Source organism: Vidua chalybeata, chromosome 1 (genome assembly GCF_026979565.1).
Source record: "Vidua chalybeata isolate OUT-0048 chromosome 1, bVidCha1 merged haplotype, whole genome shotgun sequence".
In the NCBI taxonomy this organism is placed as follows: Eukaryota; Metazoa; Chordata; class Aves; order Passeriformes; family Viduidae; genus Vidua; species Vidua chalybeata.
The window spans coordinates 4,680,140-4,700,798 of record NC_071530.1 but is presented as its reverse complement, the minus strand read 5'-3'; the positions used below and the strand labels follow the sequence as shown (position 1 = coordinate 4,700,798).

Genomic DNA, 20,659 nt, shown 5'->3' with positions numbered 1-20,659 from the left:
GCTTCCCCACTGTGCCTAATAAGTGACCTGATTTTGGAGCAGCTGAGCAGCTGGTCTGCCAGTTCAGAGGTGTTGTACAGCTGCCTTGATGGTTCATGGTCTCTCAAGGGTGATGGGCTTCTCTTTTCTGAAAGTCTCCAGGTCAGACTTTCTCTGGGCTGGACAAAATGCCCACAGTGACTTTCCATTGCTCCACAGCAGGCTGGACATGGTAGGAGAGGAAATGACTCATCCCACTGCCTCCCCTGCAGACTGCTCTTGGCCTTGGTGAGCTGTCATGCTCTCCATCTCAAGTTCTGCAATGCCCTGAGCTGGGTTTAGAGGCAAGATACGCCTTTTCCTCAGTGCCATCATCTTTCCTTCCCTCCACTGGGCTTGGGGAATGAAGTAGAGTGAGTGCAGCAGCAGGGAGCTGCTGCATTGCTCTGGGGGGCACTGGGTGATGGCACAGCTTGGGCAGCTCTTCTGGAGAAGAAGCTGCCTTGTGTGCACTGCAGCCAGCAGCAGGCTGTGCTCAGACTCTGCAGAACCACAGCTTTGGGAAAATTGGGTGGGGAAGGGCTGGCAGGAGAGGCAGGGCAGACCTGGGAGGCCCTGAGTGCTCTGAGCTTCGGGCAGTGTGTGCTCTGCAGGCTGTAAGGTTCTGTGAGTACGTGGCCGTGTGCTCACAGTCTGGTTCCTGCTCTGTTGATGGCTCATTTGTTACTGTGAAGGCAAGTGCACTTGAGTTCATGTGATACTGCAAGTCCAGAGGACAAAGAAAGCAAAGCCTCCGTGCTGCCCCACATGCTTGTTTCGTAACCCCATCACCACCCCACTGATGGCAGGCACGAGCCAGCAGCTCTTGGAGGCAGCGCCGTCCTGGGGCTGTGCAGAAACCTGGTCCTTCTGCCCAAAACCACAGCTGGCTTTTAATCTTTGCTTGCCCCTAAGCACTCACTGAGCTCTGCCTTCTCCCACTGGAGAAATCTCAATGCAGAGTTGCATGGCAGAAGTGGCACGAGCAAGGAAAGGACCTGCCAAAATTTGTGGTGGCTGTTGGGGTCCTGGTCTCCCCATGTGCTGTGGAGGTTGTGCTTCTTGCCCACAGAGAAGGAGCAAATCAACCAGGTGGCTGCTGAGAGAGCAGAGAGGGGTCAATTAGTCCTGAGCCCTCGGCTTTGCAGTCGATCAGAAAGCCTGGTTGGGATCAATAACAGCCGGGCAGGCTGCGGGGGAGAGGCTGTGGCTCGTTAAAGAGGAAGCTGTGCAGGGGGATGGCTGCGAGGGACTATCGATCCTGCCAGGCTGAGGGGACATGCTGCATTACAGGGGCTGGTGGCATGGCTCCTGGGATGTGCAGCTGTGTTATCCTCTGTGCTCTCAGAGGGAGAGAAAGTGGGTCAGAGATGAGGTGGGGTGAATGTGGGAGTTGGCACAGTGGCTTCAAAGCCCTGATCCTGCCATGATGTGATTCCAAAGCCGTGGGATGGATCTCCCTCCTTCCCAGTCCAGAGCTTGGTCACTTAGTGTTAAAATCCATGTTGGATCAGCCATGAGCCGGGTTATGCAGTTGATACTCTTAGATGTTGAAGCTACAGAGACAGGGTTGATTTCTGCCTGTCATCCCAGTCCCTGGTGCAGATTCCAGCTCTCAGGCCAGGTTCTCCTGGCACAACGTTGGCTTTGCAGCTCTCTGGTGTAAAGCTCCATTCCTGGAGACTCTTTGTTTCTGATACCAGATGATTTTCTCCCAACTGCTTTTCCCAGGAAATATTTTTTTTTTCTGAGACAAACACTTTTCTGATGGCTTATTTCACCTGAAGGTTTTAGTGTCTATTCCTCCTTTTTGGTTTCTGCTCATTCTCTTTCCTGTTTTTCCCAGTAACATGGAAGAAAGAGGCCTGAAGCTTCACTTTTCCAGATACGCGGTTTTGCTTTCATTTCCCTCCCACAAAATCTTTGGTCATTTGAGGAGAAAGACAAAAATAAGGCAATGAAAACCTGCAAGAGGAAGAAATGACAACATTCTTCTGCATTGGTTTTTATATTATATGTAGAAATACCTTCCCTTTGCTGTGTTCTCTTAGAGGGGAATGTTCATTGGAATCAGAGGGTTTCACTAGGTGCAACTGGCATCAGGGTTTCCCTCTGATTCATAAGTGCACAGAGAACTACCTGAAGACAGGATTTTGCCCTGTGGAAGGGAAAATCATGCAGGACAGATCTCTCCCCTAGCTGCAGGTCTTCATCCTCGCAGGCAGGGCTGTGTGTGTAAATAATCCTGGCTCAGCTTCATCTGGGGAGGTGAATGTCCAGGCTTGCAGGAGATGAGGATCCTTTAGACTTGGTCACTTCAGTGCCTAGTTTGAAAACTTGGATTTAGGCACAGTGGGACTGAGGTGGGCTTTGGGATGTAATCAGGGTGTCTGCTCCACCAGTTGCTGGGGGAGGTGGTTTCTCTGTAAAAAATGTGAGTTCAGTAGACACAATTCTGTGCTGTGCAGACCCTGATAAAAATAAAAACCCAAACAGGTGGGGAACGTGTATTCTTTGGACACTTACTTTGCTTGACCTGTCTGTTACATGTAAAATAGATTAACTCTGACGTGATGGGGCTGTGGTGTCTGACCTTTGCTGCTAGAAGAGTCCTTTCTAATCCTTTTGATTTTCTTATTTGTTTTATTGTTCCAGAATTTTGAGATCTGTATGGAAAATCAAAGCTATTTAATTTGCCAGTATACACTACTGATTACTGCACTGGCTTTAGTAAAAGGAATTTACTGCAAAGCAAGAAAAGGGACTGAGAAAAATACCAGTACCTAAAGAGGCTACAGGAGAGCTGAAGAGGGACTTCTTATGTGGACATGGAGTAATAGGACAAGGGAGAATGGTCTTAAACTGAAGGAGGAGAGATTTAAATTGGGTATTAGGAACAAATTCTTCCCTGTGAGGGTGGTGAGGCCATGGCACAGGTTCCCAGAGAAGCTGTGGCTGCTCCATCCCTGGAAGTGTCCAGGGCCAGGTTGGACAGGGCTTGGAGGAACTGGGGTAGTGGAAAGTGTCCCTGCCCATGGCAGGGGGCTGGAACTAGAAGATCTTTAAGATCCTTTCCTACCCAAACCTCTCTATGATAACTTACTGGAGTGTGCTCTCTGGAACATTTCTTTTATAAAAAGTAATTTCTGAGAAGAGGATTTGTTTTAAGATCTCAGTGGCTTCTTTAAAGGGCTGTCATGGATGTTAACAGCAGGACTCAGGCAGGTTCTAAACCTCTTGTTCTCAGCACACGTCGTGCTAGAGCGAACAGGATGGCTCAGGAGATTTTTCTCCAGAAGCAGCTGTCGAGTGCAGCTGCCCTGGCTGGGTCACTGACTGAAGGAATCCTCCACTGAGCACGATGGCTTTTAAACACAAATCTGATCTCTTCTCCCAGCAGCAGATGTAGTGAGAAAGATTCTTAAGCATTTTTGGGGTATCATGCCCAAAACTGGGGAGAAGGAGCCTCAGCTGATGGGTACAGATACAGAATTGCTTGTTGGGTTTCATGGGCTGTAGGTCCCAGGGCACGGGCTGGCTCCTTCCATGAGCTCTGCTGGTCTGTGCATGCCACCTCCAGCTTAGCAGCCTGATCAGGAGAGGTTTTATTCTCCTCATCTTGGCTGATGAACTTTGTCCCTTGAGCTGTCTGGGGAGACACACCTGCAAACCTGGTTACACACATGTCTGCAGAAAGTCCATCCCACCTGCTCATAAACATGGAATCAGAGAATCATTTAGGCTGGAAAAGAACTTCTAACATCACAGAGTCCAACCATTAACCCAGAACTGCCAAGTCCATGACTAAACCATGTCCCTAAGTGCTACATCTACAAAGATGCACAGTCTTAAATTGGTTTTTTACTTTCCTTGTGTGGTATGTCCTTTGGATAACCTGGGTGGAAAATGCCATGAGGGCAGGGTCTTCTGTGTCTGAAGTGGCACCAAAATTTAGCTGTTGTTCTGTGTATCCCAGAATATGGATCCAAGTTCCAGGGCAGTTCTAAGTACAGCAGGTTGAATGTTCTGCAGTGTCTAGAGAAAATTGTAAGGATGAGGTTGGGATGATCAGGGAAAACCTGTAATATTCCAACCACTCTCCCTTTGCCTTTGAATCCCTCTTTGCCAAGCCTGCAGGCTGCCTGAGCTATCAGCACACATCCATTTGTGTTCTCACCATTAAAACAATCTCATTTGCTTTGCTGTTGTTTTTTGCACTCCCCCAACCCTGGCCTCTGAAGCTTTTTGAAAATAACATTTACAATAATATTTTTAACAGTTCCGTAGTATACAAAGCTCCAGTGCTCTGGCAGGACTCCCGGAAACTTGCTGAAAGTTAATGTGGTCAACTCTTAAAAAGGAGAGATTTTTTCCGCTTGACTCTTGCTTGTTAAACTCTCTGAGCCCAACATGTTCCCTGCTGCTTGAAAAAACAAGGAAAGTCCCAATTTTAGCAATGCTAGTTTGAGTAGCTTTCCAGCCGAGCCCTATTTCAGGGGCAACTGTGGCTTGTTATTATTTTTTTTTTTTACAGTGGTGTGTCCCTACACCTCCAAACCAAAGTGCTAAGTGGTGCTCAGGCAGGAATAAGTAGGTGCTGCTTTCCCTGGAAGCCTGGGGATGATGAACTGCAGAGGGAGATGCTATTTGCTTGTGCTGCAGTAGTGGCAAGACATGCTGACATGAAGTCTGTGTTTTATGGTGGATGCTGAGCCTCTGCGGGGTAAGAACAACCCTTTTTGGGGTAGGTGATGCTGTAAATCCCATATATCAATAGCACACTGCAGGTGGCTCCAGCTCTCACTGCTGGACTGCACTCTTCCTGCTTTCCTAACCTTCATCCTACATAATTCCTCACAGTAAATCTCCTGCTCACTTTGCTTTATCTTCCCTTACACCCAGGAGAAAATCACACTTCTCCATCCTCTCCTCCCCTGCTGTGCTTTCTGTAACTTAGATCCACAGAGGCAGGAGTTATGGTTGCACTGACATGTCACAGCTGAACTGTTGCCTCCCTTGAGCTCAGTCTTGCTTAATCCCTTCCCAACCAGGAGTATGGGAAGAAAAAAAGAAAACCAGGGATTAATTTTCAAAGTGGATGAATGACCTTGCATACATCTCTCACTTAGATACTCATACCCTGCACTCACAGAGCCATAATGAAGTTGAGCCACTCTGCCTGCAAAGTTCAGCAAAACTGATAAACAATCAATTATTATAATATTATTATGATGATAATTATTGTTATATTATTATATCAATTATTATAATATTAATTAAATTATAATTATATTATTATTATTTTCCCCTGGATCAGAGCATCTGTACTGGGCTTTCCTGCAGGTGAAGTAACTTCCAGCAGTTTCCTGAGAGCAGACTGCAGCAGACAGAGTCTCTTGCATGCACAACACAAACCTGGAATGCATTGCCCCAGCACCCCTGGGAGCCAACACCTTGCTGAGCTCTCTCACTGCTTGGCAGGTGCTTAGCAGGGAGATTTTGAGTAGATTTACGGGGTTCTGTGGGCTGTGGGAGGGGTGCAGTGCCAGTGAGAGCCCAGTTTCAGACACTCCCTGGTTTTGTGTCCCAAACTGCCAGCACTGATCAGGGAGCTTAGTGGGAGGAGAAGCTGCTTGGAACAGCATCTGTAGCAAAAGGATTTTCCCTTTTAGTGCCCTCTTATTTTTTCCCCCCTCCCTGTTTTTTAAGGGACATAATAATAGGACAGAATTTGTACTAGAAACAGGAATTTGTCCTTCTGTGACAGGAAGCTGCTGGTATGTATTTTTGGGAAGCCACGGAAATGGCCAATGTTTGCAGTCCAGTTTGAAGGCTGGCTGTCCTCAGCATTGGAGAGAGCTGCTAAACCAGAAAATCCTTCTTTCTCTTGTGTATCTGTGGAGATTTCCTGCCCTGTGTGCAGGGGCTGGTTTGCTCACCAGGGCTGGGCTGTGGGGTCTCAGGGGTTTGCTGTGGCAGAGGTGATGGAGAGCAGCAAGGGGAGGGCTCTGCTGATGGAAAGGTCACCTGTTTTTTCCAGGGCTTGTTTGCAGAGTTTCTGTGGGTGCTTGTTTTTGTGACTAGATATGGTTTGGAAAGGTCTGGAAGGTCTCCAAAAAGACATTAGAAAAATCTGTTACTCTGATAGGAGAGTTAACCTGGGCTGTCCCAGGAATTTACAGTTGATCCAGGCTGTCTGCCTGTGGCCCTCAGTGCAAATTAGGCACACAGCTTAATTCCTGGAAGTGTCACAGCAGTTTTGAAAGCAAAAGTGAAGGTTTGGGCTGTTTCCTGCTCTTGTTATAATCAGATGGAATTTTTACTCTGCGTTCTTGCTGCTTTTCTGCTCCCTCTTGATTCAGCGTTGCACAGACTGACTGGTTCTTTCTCAAGGTAGGATTTTTAACCATTCAAGCTGTTTGGTCACTTCCTTGCCTCCTTCTTGGTGTTGGAAGTGGACAAAGCAGAGTTCCTGGTGGCCCTGGGCTCCCAGGCTGATGGTGCTGTTCTGGGAGGAAGCTGCAGGAGAAGGAACAACTCTCTCAGAGGCACTTGGATGCCTCTGCCTCTGCTGCTCTCTTATCACCTTCCCTTCCTGCTTGTCTCTCTCAAAATAGGTTGGATAAATATCCCTGTGCTTGCCAGCACCGAGGCACACGGCTCACAGAGCTGCAGAAAATCATTTTAATCCATGCTTGGGACCATTCCTGGACTTCTTCAGATTTGTTGCTGTGTTTGAACTGATTTGACCAAGCCAGGAGGTTTCAAAGTGCCTTTTCCTACCACTTCTGACCAATGCCTCATATTTAACACTCCAGGATCCATCTCAGTGTCCTGGAGCACGTGGCTCTCATTGACTTCAGGGCAACCTGCAGTGACTGCAGGACAGGAATGTCTTACTCCCTGTGCAAGTCTGATCATGTTCTTGAGGTGTTTCTCCCTCTTCTTGTGCTGTCACACAGGTTTATAACCAAGAAATCTGAGGGCTTATCAGGCAGATAAGGTGGAATTTGATGTTGTCTTCTATCACAGTGTCCTGTAAATGGTGCCCATCTTTAGGTGGATTTTGCCTTTGTTCAGTCTAAAATGAGGCTTTTCATTAGTGAGCAGGACAGGCTCCAGCAGGCTCAGGCCTGCTTTAGTTTCTTGGTGGCCAAAAAAACCCCAAAAAACCTTACTGGGTGCAGGAGTTTGGCTGAATGCAGGATGGTAGGTCACTGAGCCCACTTCTGTGCTGGTGTTGGGGGCAGATTGAAGGCAGAAACTCTGGGAGGGCTCCTAGGGACACACCTCCCATGAGGGATGCACGGGGCAGTCACTGCTGCTGAGAGCTGCCTGCACTCAGCTTTTTTCCCATGCAGTCAGAGGAAAGCTGGTCTAGCCCTGGGGAACCTTGGTTGCCATTTGGAAGGCTTAAATTTAGGTTTCTGCTTTGATTCAGGACTGCTTTTCCATGTCCTGCTGTCAGTGTGTTCCCCAAGTGAGTGTTATCCCACAGGGATGCTGTGGAATCTGAAGTGTTAAAGATGGTATTGCTTTAGGGTTACATTAATCATGTAAAAACACATTAAAAATATCATGTAATTAAAATGTTCTGCTCTTAAGGAAGTACAAGGTGTTCATTCCAAGATTTTAAAACCATTAAGGTCCCAGGTTTGTGGTGTGTTACCTTTGGTGTGTGCAGAGGAAGGCAGACTCCTGGTCTCCATTCCTAAATAAGGTTCTCCTCTTTCCTCTTTCCCAGAGGCTTTGTGAAAAGGGGTCCATGACCCTGTTGTCATGTCAAAATTAATCTGTAACCTCTGTGTATGTTTGTTACAGGGTGGATGCTTGAGAGAGGAGGACAAGGCACAAGAGTTTGGGACCGGTGGAATGGAGGCCTGATGTAGATGGAAAGATGGGTAAGAACTGGATTCCCCTGGAGAATTAATTTTCTGCAGCCTGATAAATTTGGGACTACCAAGCGTGGCGACAGACTGGGGGAAATTGTTAAGATGCTCTGACTATTACATTGCTTTCTAATTTATGTGTAGCATTTTAATGGTGCGAAAATTGGACAAATTTTCTTCTTATTCTGAGCGTGGTCATGTTCTAGGCGGAGTCTCTTCCCAAGTGTACCTTGTATTGCTCTGCAGAACATCTTCATTCCCTGTAGATCTCCCAAGGAATTTTCTGTTTCAAACAAAGCTTGAATATATTGCTTTTCTAAGTGGTGACCTGGATTGCTTCCACCTTCTCCCTCTTCTGCTGGAGTAGTTGTGTCTCAGATGCTCTGTGGTGCTGAGGGAAAGTTTATAAGGTGGGAATTATTTATAGTTCTGGAGGTACATAATGATGTTGATCTTATCTCTATAGATAAGAACTTTCTCCTAAAGAAAATTCATTATGTCAGGAATTGGGACCACTCAGAAGTGCTTAATTGGCTTCTTGACCTGGTGACCTAAGAAAGGAGAAGAGATCTTGGAGGAGTCCTGGTTGAAGCTGAGCACTTCACTTGCACATTTGCAGCATTTGCACAAGCTCACCCAAAACTTTTCAGGGATGGCTGAAATGATGCTTTAAAGAAAAAGAAGAAAAATATGTTAAATTTAGGGTTTGTTCTTGCAGATGTGTAGAATCACACAATCACAGAATGGTTTGGGCTGGAAGTGACCTAAAAGATTGGAAGGGACCTCATTCCAACACCCTGCCATGAGCAGGGACACCTTCCACTATCCCAGGTTGCTCCAAACCCCGTCCAACCTGGCCTTGGACACTTCAGGGATCCAGGGGCAGCCACAGCTTCTCTGGGCACCCTGTGCCAGGCCTCAGCACCCTCACAGGGAAGAATTTCTTCCTAATACCTAGTGTAAATCTTCTCTCTGTCAGTTTGAAGCTGTCCCCCATTGTCCTGTCACTAATGACCCTCATAAAAAGCCTTGTACAAATGTGATTCAGAGTTTAGTTAGTTTCTGAATTTTCTAAATTCAGACCACTAATTCAGTGGTCTGAATTTAGAAAATGAAAAGTGTGGAGCCACTGCCATACCTTAAGTATTTATTCTCCCCTATGGAGAAAGAAGAGTGGTATTTACCCCACCCTGGCTTTATGTGTTGTTTTTGCTTTTTTCTCTGTTATCTAGAAGAGAGATTTTGTGGGAAGAGAACTAATTTAAAGCTAGGTTAAAAAAAAAAAAAAAAAAAAAAGGGAAAGTCCAGATCTGCTTCTTCAATATAAAGAATGACAAATTTCAGTTTAAAATCTCTGGTGACTAACCCCAAAATTTTTTAGAAACATTTTCACTTTGAAGGCAAAAGCCACTGCTTTGTCAGTGAAATGTGGGTTATTTTAACAAGGAGAGCTCAGACTTGCCCTGAGCACCAGCAGGGAAGGAGTTGCTGGCTCTAGCCCAGTTCTCAGGAGATTGTCAATTTGGTGATTTCTTGTACAGAGAGTGGTTGATGGAACCTGCTCAAGGTGCCTTCAGCCTGCCAGCTGCAGATGTAACATGGGTGCACCAGGGCAGCATTAATTGTGGGAATTCTCTAGTGAAAAGAGGCACTGTGGCTGTTTTTGGGAATTTTTGGAGTCTTGTGCAGGCTTGGAGTTCTGCTTGCATTTGTGTGTGGGTAGAAGGCACTGTGCATGTCCCCTCACCAAGGTGTCATTGCTGTGGCTCATCACCTGCAGCATCCACACCTGTGTGGGGTTAGATGTGCCAGATGTGTCCAGATGGGATCATGTTGAGATCCTGAGTCTGGTCTGTGGGGATCAGGTGGGTGAAGTGCTGTGTGTCCCCATCAGTGTCACTGATAGGTGCTTGTCAGTGAAAGAATCGCTGCAGTAGCTTTGCTGATGCACAGGAATTGGGGCTAAATTTTGACGGTTTCTTAGTTTCACTTCTCTCCCTCTTCCTTGTATATGTGTTTGTTTACTCCATGCAATGGAGTGAGGGAACATTTTCAAGGGAAGTGCAGGGAATTTGCAGTCACATCATTGATTTGCTTCTGGAAATTTCCTTCCTCCTTCAGAGGAGATGTGTTGGATGAGTTGACCTCTGACAGTCTGTTCCAGGTCTACCTTTTTTTTTTTTTTTTTTTCTTTTTCCAGGATCCTATTTATAGTCTGCTCAGTGTCTCAGAGTTCAGCACAGGACTGCTCACTCCTAGACAGGTTCTAGGGAAGTTGCATGACCTTGCAGGGAGACCACAAGACGGGAAGTGGGGACTTCTGGCGTCTCTGTGTCATGCAGTGCTTGGACCAGCCCTGTGCAGCTGTGGTATCCCAGGGCTGTTGCAGTATCTCTGCATGTGCCAGCTTGGGACCAGCCTAAGTCCTTGGCATTGAGTCTTTTTATTCATCTTACAGTTCATTTCCATCTGCAACCTCTCCTCAAGAGTCCAAGACTCTTTGTAGTTTGATCAAGCAGGTGCTTATGACACTTTTGAAGGTGTCTGTATCTTCGGTGCGACACAGTGGAAAAACCCTGCCCAAAAAGTATTAAAAATTGTTGTGTTTAAACATGACATCACAGTAAAAGTAACACTAAAAAAAAATTGCAGAACTTGGTGCAAAAAGCACCAGCTTGTTTGTTGCTCGAGTTTTATTCTTTTAGTTTTAAAAATCATTTAAGTATTCTCAGTTGTGGTTATGAAATGCTGTGTGTGTGATTGTGATGATGAAAACTCCAGGAAGGCTGATCTGTTCTGCTCAGTCTACATCCATACAACTCAAAGGTTTAGGTCTTTCTTTAGTGCTTTGCTGGAGTGAGTGACTTTTGCTTCAGCAGAAAGGTCACCTGAGGTGTGAGAGATGGGAGAATGATACTGTTTACAGTATTGACTTGACAGAGTGTGTGTGATTGCAGGCTGGGCCGGCAGAAGGCACAGCAGCTTGCTGTGAGCAGCCATGGCATGGCCATTCAGCCCAGTTCCTTGGTTTTTTGGGGGCTGCTGAAGCAGAGAACTGCTAGAGCTGGTGGGGCAGAGCAGACCCTGTCCCATGGATGCCTCAGGCCTCCCATGCCGTGTTTTCCTCATTCCTCAGCAGTCAACACTTTCACTCTTCACTTCCTTATTGCTCTTAGCTTTCTCTTTGTATGCTGAGAGCTATTAAGGAAAAATTAATTCATGTTGAATTGCAGCACTTTATATTATAATAAGACACATCAGGCTTTCTAGCTCAGGTTTTGTTCTTTTTGAGAGGTGTCTGAGTTAAAAGGTGCCCATGGTCTCCTTCTCCCTTTCCTGGCACTGCACCTGTTGCACCCAGGGATCAAATTTAGGGTGCTCTGGGCACCTGGGGAATGTGGGATTGGACCTGCATCACATCTGGGATGTTGCAGCTGTTGCTGCAGCAACAGGATAGGAGTTCATGGGCTCTGGGCTGAGGCTTTGAGCACTGGAAGTCGCTGGGCTGGGAGGGAGAATGAGTTCTTTATGATCCCTCAAATAACCTTCAAAAGTATCAGAGTCAGTCAGGGGAAATAACTTGCCAGTTACATTTCTTTGCTGGGTAAACATTTCTCTCCTTTCAAGTGTGCTCAAGAGAGAGGTACAGGTTGTGGGGAGAGGTAATATCTTTTATTAGACCAAATGATAGAGGTGGAAAAAACCAGGCTGCCTTTTAGGCACATAAGCCCTCCTTCAGAAGGAGCAAATTTTAAGTTTAGCAGGGAAACTGCTGGAATAATTGGCCCAAGTTTAATTCAATTATGTTAATCCATTAGAGGAAAATTAGTGTTTGTGGAGCAAAGGGCAGAGTTAGCAAAAAAGTTGTGAAAGTTTCTTGTGGGATGAGAAACCTGGCACCTTTGAAGTGGTGAGCAGTAGCAGAGCTACAGGCATGCAAAAATTTTCTTAAATGTGGTTAGTTTTGCTTTTTAAGATTTGAGTCCCTGCTTGCAGCTCTCCTAGACTAACTTTAATTCACAAAAGCAAAGGAGCAACAAGGGGTTTGTCTCGAGCAGTGTTGGGTTTATGTCTGGGCTCAAAGGCAGCCTCCCAGTCACTGCCTGGATGTGAGGGGCAGCAGCTGCTTCCCCAAACTCTGCCCTCTCCTGCAAATCTTCCCCAACCAAATGCCACCCAATTCCAACCCAGACATTTGTCCCATTAGCCAAGAAGGGGTGAAGGCTCTGAGGTGGCTGCACCTCCATAGGTTGTGCTCCTGAGCTGCTGGAGGTGAGGAGGAAGGAGAACGACTCTCAGGATGTCGCACGGGCTGGACCCGGGGGAAAATTGGCTTCTTAGCTGGGCTTTGCCACCCTCCAGGTGTGTGGGGATGTACAGGGGACTCGTGCCCAGGGATGGGGCTGTGCAGGGGAGCAGTGTGAGCAGAGCCTGGGGAAGCTCTGCCAGCGGCTCCGGTCCCGTGGAATTTTACTGCGCGCGGCGCTGCCAGGGGTGGCTATTTCGGGAGTGGAGGCTTGTGGTGAACCACAGACAGAACCTCGCTTTCCCTCCCCGCTGAGCTAAACCAAACACCTTCTGCATCCCAAGTCCTTTTCCATTGCAAAAATCCCTGGTCAGCTTCTGGGGCGAGGGAATGTGGGCACTGAGCCACGGCACTTCGCCACTCGTCAGGAGAAACTTCTTGTATGATTTTATTGCTGGTTGGGGTCTATGTATAAATTACAAACGGGATGGGATCGCTGAGGAACGTCTTTTGAGTGGTTTTATTTTTTAGTATTAGTTTTATTACATGCTTATGACAATGGGAAGATGTTAGTAATTTACATCTTTGGCAGTAGAGAAAGAACTTAATGTTACAACTTACTTTAAAAGTTTTTTGACCAGTCACAGAAAGTAGAAGCATATTAACAGTAGTTCTATCCAACCACTATAAGCACACGTACTTTTGGTTAATACAATGCTTGTTTATTTTGAATACAATACTTGTTTGCCATCTTTAAGATACAATGCACAGAGCTCCATTATTAAGCTTAGAACTTTTTAATATCTTGCTAGATATAGTTTTCTGTAACTTAGGGAGTTACTCTAGCCAAGCATTAATACACAGACCATTGTTCTATTTGTCCTTCCTTTCTACTTCTTGTATAATTTCTCTGCTGACAAATTTTATGGCTACTGCTTGCTTTTTGCAGCTCTCTCAAAACTCTCTCATTTTAAGGATTCCCACATGATGTGTGGCCTAACCACTGAAACTTTTACGTGTGATAAAACTTGCCATCCCAAATGGGTTTGGTGTTTGCAAGGTGCTGATTACTCAAGGTTTTAAGGGCATCTCTCTCACCTCTCCTAAACTGAGGTGCAGTCCCAGTAGCTTTGCCTTTGCTTTTGGTTTTTCCTGGGGAAATTCAGAGGGCATTGAAGTTCTTCATGATCTCACTCTGGCTCTGAAATGGGTTCTGCCATAATACATGAATTTATGTGCCACTTTAGTCTCTTTTGCTGTTTTCTCAACGCTCTCATTAATTGGTTGGAGTCTTAGCATGTCTGTGTTACATTGGGGGTGTTTGCTTGTTTGTGTGCATGAGCATTTGGGAGACTGTCATTGGTGATTTGATTTAGTTATATATGTGATACATATTTATAATTTTAAAAATAACTGGTTTAGCTTTTTTAAAACAGATTTTTGCCTTCCCCTCCAAGCCCATTCCTGAGCTCTGATTTCTCTACCATTTTGCAAGGGGAGGTAAAAGGAAGGGTTGTTTTTGATCTAAACACAATCTCCAGTTTAGATATGCAATTTTTCCAGTAGCTGTATGGATCACTTGAGGACTAGCACGGGGTAGAGGGGGAATAGGAGGCAGGAACTCAGTTTTACTCCCAAGAAAAGGGGTGTGTGGGATAGTGTAACTGTGCCCTAAACCCACAAATGTTCTTTTGGGCACGTGGTGTGATGGACCTCTGTAGCTGTCAAAAGCCTCTGATGGGTTTGGTTTTGTTTCTTTTCAAAAAGCAGTTACTGATGGTGCTCTAGAAGTGAAATTAAAAATCCAAACCAGTGTCATTTCTGGAGAGCAAGAGTCGAGCATCGATTTGTCAGGTTGAGAATTAATAATCTCCTCTACCTGCTGCCCCCTTTAGCATCATAATTCTCTGAGAAGAAGAAATGTGCTTATAAGAACCCCCAGCACATCACAGCACTGGTTTTCTATGTGAGTTTGTGTGTCCTGAGCTCAAGGCATCAGTGTGCAAACTCCTGCCAAGAAGTCCAGCATATTAGGAGGGTCTTTCCTCACTTCCTCCTGTATAATTGCTCTGCTCGACCTGCTGGGCTGTGCCCTGCCCTTGAGTCCTGCCCAGGGGTGACCTTGGCATCCCTTGGGTGGGGTTGCAGGAGGGAGAACAGCAGCAGGATCCAGCTGCTGGTGAGCTTTTGCTGACTTGCAAAGGGAACGTGCTCCACTGGTGTGTCTGCTGCACTGCAGTCTGCTCTGGAGGAGGGTAATTGGATAATTTTTCTCTTTATCAGACTCTGGACACAGCTCCAGACAGTGGCAAAATGCTTTGTGCACGTGGGTTGAACTTATGGAGAGGTTTGTCTGGATCTCACTAGGTGGGTGCAGGCAGCACTCTGCTTGCACAGGTCATTCACAGACAGCCCTTCCAAGGGGGCTGAATTGCACAACAGTACTTGTGGCTGCCTGTCACAGTGTCTGCGTCCCTTCTTTGCTTGCTTGGGGGCTTTTGTCACGGTCCAAGTCAGGCTCCCGAGCCTCTGGCTCACTGGGCTCCTTCCTAGCATTGACTGGGACAGTCAGTGATGATATTTTGTTACTAATTGATCCCTTCTGTTAAGAATCAGAATAATTTCATTTAGAAAAGACCCTTAAGATCATCAAGTGTGTGCTGGCTTGGTACCTTGGTCCCTGGTGTCTTGTACCTGCCTGTTCATGGTGTTTGCAGGTACTGAAGAAACCCCAGGTCTGGGTTTTAATTTGTCTCCAAGCTTTTTCCCCCTCTGGCTTTTGCAGAAAAAGCAGCATCTATCTTCACAAGCAAGTTCTTTGACATGTGCTCTCACATGGGTGAGTGTTGTCCTGTTCCCTGGACCAGGAAAGACCTGGCCTGGTCTGACACTGACCTTCTGGGAAGGCAGTGGGCAGCCCAGGTGGCTGCTGCTCTGATAGATGTGGACTTCACTGGAACACGTGGGCCAAGTTTGCTGTTAGCCCCTGCTCACACTGCAAACAGACATGAAAAGGTGCTTTGGCCACTGAACATTATGTGCTTCTTTGCTATTTCCTCTTGATAAAAAAACCCAAAAAACAAAACACTGGAAAGAGCTGCAGAAATGAATGAAGTATCGCTCTAATGGCAGAAGCTGTGTATTTCCATTTACTTAAGTGAAGAAGGGTTAAAAGGAGATGAAATCACAGTCTGTGAGTACCTAGTTAATAGAGGGGTCTCTAAGATACAGGGGTATCAAGATCTAATGAACAGAATACAAAGCAAGCTGTATTCTCAAACTGGAATTGAGGTGTTTGTTGCAAGGAGGGGTTACTGGAGTAAGTGCATGAGCTCTTCCAGCTAAGGCTTTCTGAAGAGGCTGTTCTGTGTGATTCCAGGTCAAGGTTGGGATGTGGAGGCTGCTAAATGAGTTGCTGTGCCCTTTGTATACAGCCAGGAAGGCCAGATCAAGTTAAGTCCTCTCTGAATTTAAGCTCCTTTAATGTGTTTAGTTCTGGCTGCAGACTCGTGTGGTCTTGAGCAAGGCTTTTGTCTGTCTCTGATTTCTGTCCATCAAATGAGACATAAAACCCAGCCCATCTCCCTTTCTGGCAGCATAGCTGGAATTCCATCAGGACAGGGGCTGCTCTTTGCAGGAGCTGAGTGATGCCAAGGGAGTGAGTCTTGTCTTTCAGTTCAGGTTCCCTTTGGTAAGTGATAAATGTTGTACATCACTCCATCCAAAATCGTGTATTTTCAAAAAACCAGCAAAAATGAAAGGCTGATGTCTCTTCTTCAGCATTGTCAGAGTCATCATCATGTGGCTCCATATTTATTTTCACTGTGTTTTATTAACATTTCAGTATTTTTTGTCACTATATATTCAAAGTCTAGCTTATGAACGGGCTTTTACTGAAGGTGACAGTGTTTATTTGTAGCTCCCCATCCTCTCTTCATCCCCCTCTCAACTTTCACAGAGCTCTCCCCTCTGCCTGGGGACATCCCCAGTGACTGCATCACCTTCTGGAGAGGTGGGTGCTGGTGCTGGAGGGTGCTGCTGGAGTTTACACAGGCAAATGCACCATCAGCACCACGGCTGTGAAAAGCACAGTGGGGTCCTCAGTGACCACGAGTGGTCACATCTGTGGTTTTTGTCTGGATCCAAGTGCCTGCAGGGCCCTGGGGCTGCATGCTCCAGCCTTGTTCAGGAATGACTCACGGGACAATATTCTTCCCTCCTGCAATGCCCAGGGCTTTTCCCCCACTCTTCCCAGCCCTGGTTCTGCCTGCTGTGTGTGTGAGGCCCAAATCAGAGCTCACCATGTTTTACAGGACTCTGCTTTGCTTCTGCCAGCTTTCCTGTGGGCTTCATCCAGCTGCTGCCTTTTTTTTTTTTTTTTTTTTTTTTTTTTTTTCTTTCAGTGTTGAAGGAAGCAGCTTCATGGAACTGCCATAAACTGCCTCTTAGCAATGACCTATTAGTGAAGCCAACAATAACAGCAGTGTCTAGACCATCTGAACACAGCTAAATTATTCCTTTGTCCCTTCTTCATTTGCTTTCTCTCCTAACTCTTGAATTGTTTTGGGTGGTCCGTGTTGACCTTCAGGCTTTCTGTTTCTCCCTTTTGGAAAAAAAAAATTCATCTCCTTGAGCAGTGAACTTGCTGTACTAAGACTGAAAGTCCAGGTTCCTCTCACCCCCACGCAGGCTGGAACCAAGGCCACGTGGCAGCACTGGAAACGTGTCTCTGAAGGGCAGAGAGATGTGTCATCTGCTGGCTTTTTGGTGTCACTCCCTGGTTGATTTTGCCAAGTAGCCAAATGCCCCAGATTCACAGAATTCACAGAATTCCCAGAATGACCAGATTGGAAAGGACCTTCAAGATCATCGAGTCCAGCCCAGCCCCAGCACCTCAACTCAACCCTGGCACCCAGTGCCACATCCAGGCTTTGTTAAACACACCCAGGGATGGGGACTGCACCACCTCCCCAGGCAGCCATTCCAGAAGTTTATCACCCTTTCTGTGAAAAACTTTTTCCCAATATCCAATCTGTATTTCCCTTGGTGAAGCTTGAGACTGTGTCCTCTGGTTCTGTCAGTATCAGATTCACGCTGGTAGTGCCTGGGGCTTGCAAGTCTTAACATCTTGCAGAACTGAAAACCTGATGAGAGAAGGAGGCATTCTGGTTTTGATACAGGATCGTGCCAAAATGGATGAGTGTATTTTAATAAAAATATAAACCCTCTCTGCTGGAGCTCCACTGGTCATTGCTTCCTGGGAGTGCTCTTGGCTTTCTGCTCCTGTGTGTTCTTCTCTTCTGTGTGGCTATGGATATTTCCCCTCACCCCCAAACCCCTGGGAAATTAATCTTTTGAAACATCTATTATTTTTGGTTGGAAGTGATCCTTGGTTGGATGGGCTGGCAGTGTGATCAAACAAGCATTGTCACAGGAAGCTGATTTAAAAAGCGCAAAATTAAGTGTGTTGCTGGAAAGTAGAGAAGAAAGAAATGAGTTTCCTACTAAGGGAAACAGCTGAAAGCTGAGGATGGAAAAAGAGACATTAGGGACAGAGGGACAGTACTAAACACAATTTATTTTTATGTTTCATTTTTGCTGTCTCTATAATTAGCTTTTCTCTGTCCTGATCTTCCATGGTAAAAATAATCCTGTTTTCATGTTGTGTTGGAGATCAAGTGGGATTTGTTGTACAATTCATCCTGTCAACCCACAGTACCTTAAGTGAATTTGTGCAAAACGATGCCAGAGTGGAGCTGGGCCAGGAGGTTGTTCAGAAGCAGGAACCTGCTCACATTGCACAAAGGTTTCCAGGAGTCTCCCAAGTCCATGGAGCTCCGAGGATACTTCATCAGTGTTGTGCAACTCACAGATGTTTTGTTCTGGAGCCATGGCACAGCCTGGGGAGGTATTTGCTGTGCAGCCTCACTGCTGCCTTCTCACAAGGCTGAAGAATATTTGGGTCCTGCCAGGGCTGGATCAGGAGAACAGGATTTTTCTGGGCACGGGATTCCTGACAATTGGCATTTTATCCCTGGGAGAGCCATCCATCCTTCACCCTGTCCCGACTCAAACCCAGCCAAACAGAGAAGGAGCAGCCTGTGACACCCTTTTTGCTGGAAAGGCTTGGGAGTGGCATTTGGATTTAATTATCCAGTTAGCTTCAGTCCTTGTTTGAATTTTGACTGCACTGGCTGAGCTGGCTGCGTATTTCCATGGAACAAAGTCCTCCACCCTTCTTGGGAGTCAGCTGGGAGACCCCAAGAGCAGGAATTAGGATGGGCAAGAGGTTCAGTCTGGAAAGCATCAGTGCCTGTGCAGAGCTGTCCCGGAGAGGACTGGGAAGTGTCGGTTTTGCAACCGATGATGCAAATCGTGCTGCTGCTCAGAAGTTGCTTCACAGCCTGGTGTGGGGGGTTTTGTTTTGAACAGTTGAGGCTTTGGCCATTGCCTCCCTGAAATCACAGTTCTCTTGGAGTAAAAACACACTGTTAAAAGCAGCTGGAAAATACTTAAGCACATAGAAATACATTAGTTGAAGGAAATACTGTATTTCTGCTTGTGCTTATGTTGTCTTTCACCCTCCAGCAGCAGAAAACAACCTTTCCTTTGCTATCCAACCTTCCATTGGATAGGAAGAAGTTTTCTGATCTTATTTTGCAGCAGTGATGTCATGGATGTGGATTTTAGTTTTTTGACAATCAACACTCATATTTTGTAATCAAAAACCCTCATATGCTTTTCAGAATGGTCTTTTGCATTGGTTTCTTAGTGGATAAAAGAAGGAAAATGCTGATTTGACAGTCAAATACAAGAAATAGCATATCTTTCCTTTTTTTTCCCTTCAGTACCTGATTCAGGACAGCTGGAGCTCAGTTTTACACCACTTATTCTAAGGCCTATTCAGTTGATGTTTGGGTATTTCTGGAAACCAGCTGAATTTAAGCAGCTACTGAAAGTGAGTGGATTCTCCTTGCATTGCTATGTTTGGAGAGATGCAAAGAGTCACTTCTGGCAAAGATTTTTAGCCTGACTTCTTAAGAAATGTGACTTATCGTGAACTGGGTTTGCAGCACCAGGAATTTTTAAACCTGTGTTTGGTGGGCTCAGAAGTCTGTTACAAAAAAGTTTTGGCAAGATTGACGTGTAGCTAGAGGAGAAAGACAATGTGGTATAAACCAGGGCACTGGTGGGTTAACCAGAGATTCCTCTCCTGGAAGATGTTGCCAGGGAGGTTTGGAGGTGGGAGAGGAGTGGGGAATTGGGGTGGTTTGACTCTGTCTCTGCCTGCTGGCCCTGCCTGGCCCATGACATTACAGATTGTGTTTTGTGTCAGGCTGTTCAGGAAACTTTTGTTGTCACTCGCTGGAAAAGAAAAAAAAGGGGGTGAGGGGCACTGTAGAGATTAAAGCTTTGGTGGAAAATTCCTAGAGGGTGGTGTAAGGGGGTTTTGTTTTTGTGGGTTTGTTTTAGCTCATCCCTCCCCCTGTTCCCTTGCCCCTCCACAAAAATAAAAAAAACCTCTTTTTTTTTTTTTTTTTTTTTTTTTTGGTGTTGGATATTTTCCTACTACAAAATCTGTGTGGAAAACTATGCTTGTCCCAGAGGTCCTTTAAAAAAACCAAAACAAAACAAACCAACAACAACAAAAGAAAAACACCCCAAACCCAGACTTTGGGGATGTTCTTGATGAGTTTCTTTTTTGTTGTTGGTGTTTTGTTGTTTTTTTTTTTTCCCCTGAACTTGAACTGAGAATTATCTTTATCTTGAGTTTTTTCCTGTAGCACTTCAGGTTGTGCTCCCTGCCACCCCTCTGGAAAAACATACCTGTGCTTTTAGTAAATAGGGAAATGTGGGAGGCAAAAGGGATTCCATTTTAATGTATTTATGTATGAATTTTATTATTTTATCAGTTATGTTTTTCATATTCATGTACAGATATATGTTTATGTATTAAATATGTATACACACATTGCCTACAGGAAAATGTAGGCTTTTTCCTAAGAGTTTGATGTAGGCATTGGAGCTCATTTCTGAGCTCTGAAATGTGAGACTGGATTTTAAACATTTTCCCCCAGTTTTCCCCCTTATTTCTTTAATATACTCTGGGAGCAGAGCATGCACAAGAAGACTTTTTCTCACATATCTGGGTTTTTTTTCATGGCTTCATTGCTCACAGAACCCAGCAGGAGGAGCAGAACAAGAGGAGATGGTGTTATATCTGAGCACAAGGATCCAGGACATAAACCTCCCTGGGGAAAGATCCTCGGTATTTGGGTCCAGTCCTGTCTGATTTCATATGATTTTTGTCATTTTTCACATATTTGTGGACTTTGAGTTGAATCTGCAGGCTGGCCTGGCGTAGGGGTGGTTCTGTCCCTGGAGACACTCATTTTTAGACAAGATTTGTAGCTGTATTTGTATTTTTTTTGCAGTAATAGCTGCATGTGCCTAACATTTGTCTTGACTGTGTCGTGAGCATGGAGTGTGCAGTGGGTCCTCACAC

The 20,659-nt window shown here is 45.7% G+C and overlaps 1 protein-coding gene across 2 annotated transcripts in view; it reads left to right on the top strand.

Annotated features, from left to right (window-relative positions):
* The window catches only part of LOC128796714 (mitogen-activated protein kinase kinase kinase 3-like), a 77,238-nt gene that overhangs the window by 13,163 nt on the left and 43,416 nt on the right, over nt 1–20,659 (top strand). For both annotated transcript variants that reach the window (XM_053958630.1, XM_053958623.1), the window contains exon 2: nt 7,840–7,919. In XM_053958630.1, coding sequence (XP_053814605.1) covers nt 7,916–7,919 — 4 coding nt within the window. In that variant the 5' untranslated portion in view covers nt 7,840–7,915. The remainder of the gene's footprint in view (nt 1–7,839; nt 7,920–20,659) is intronic.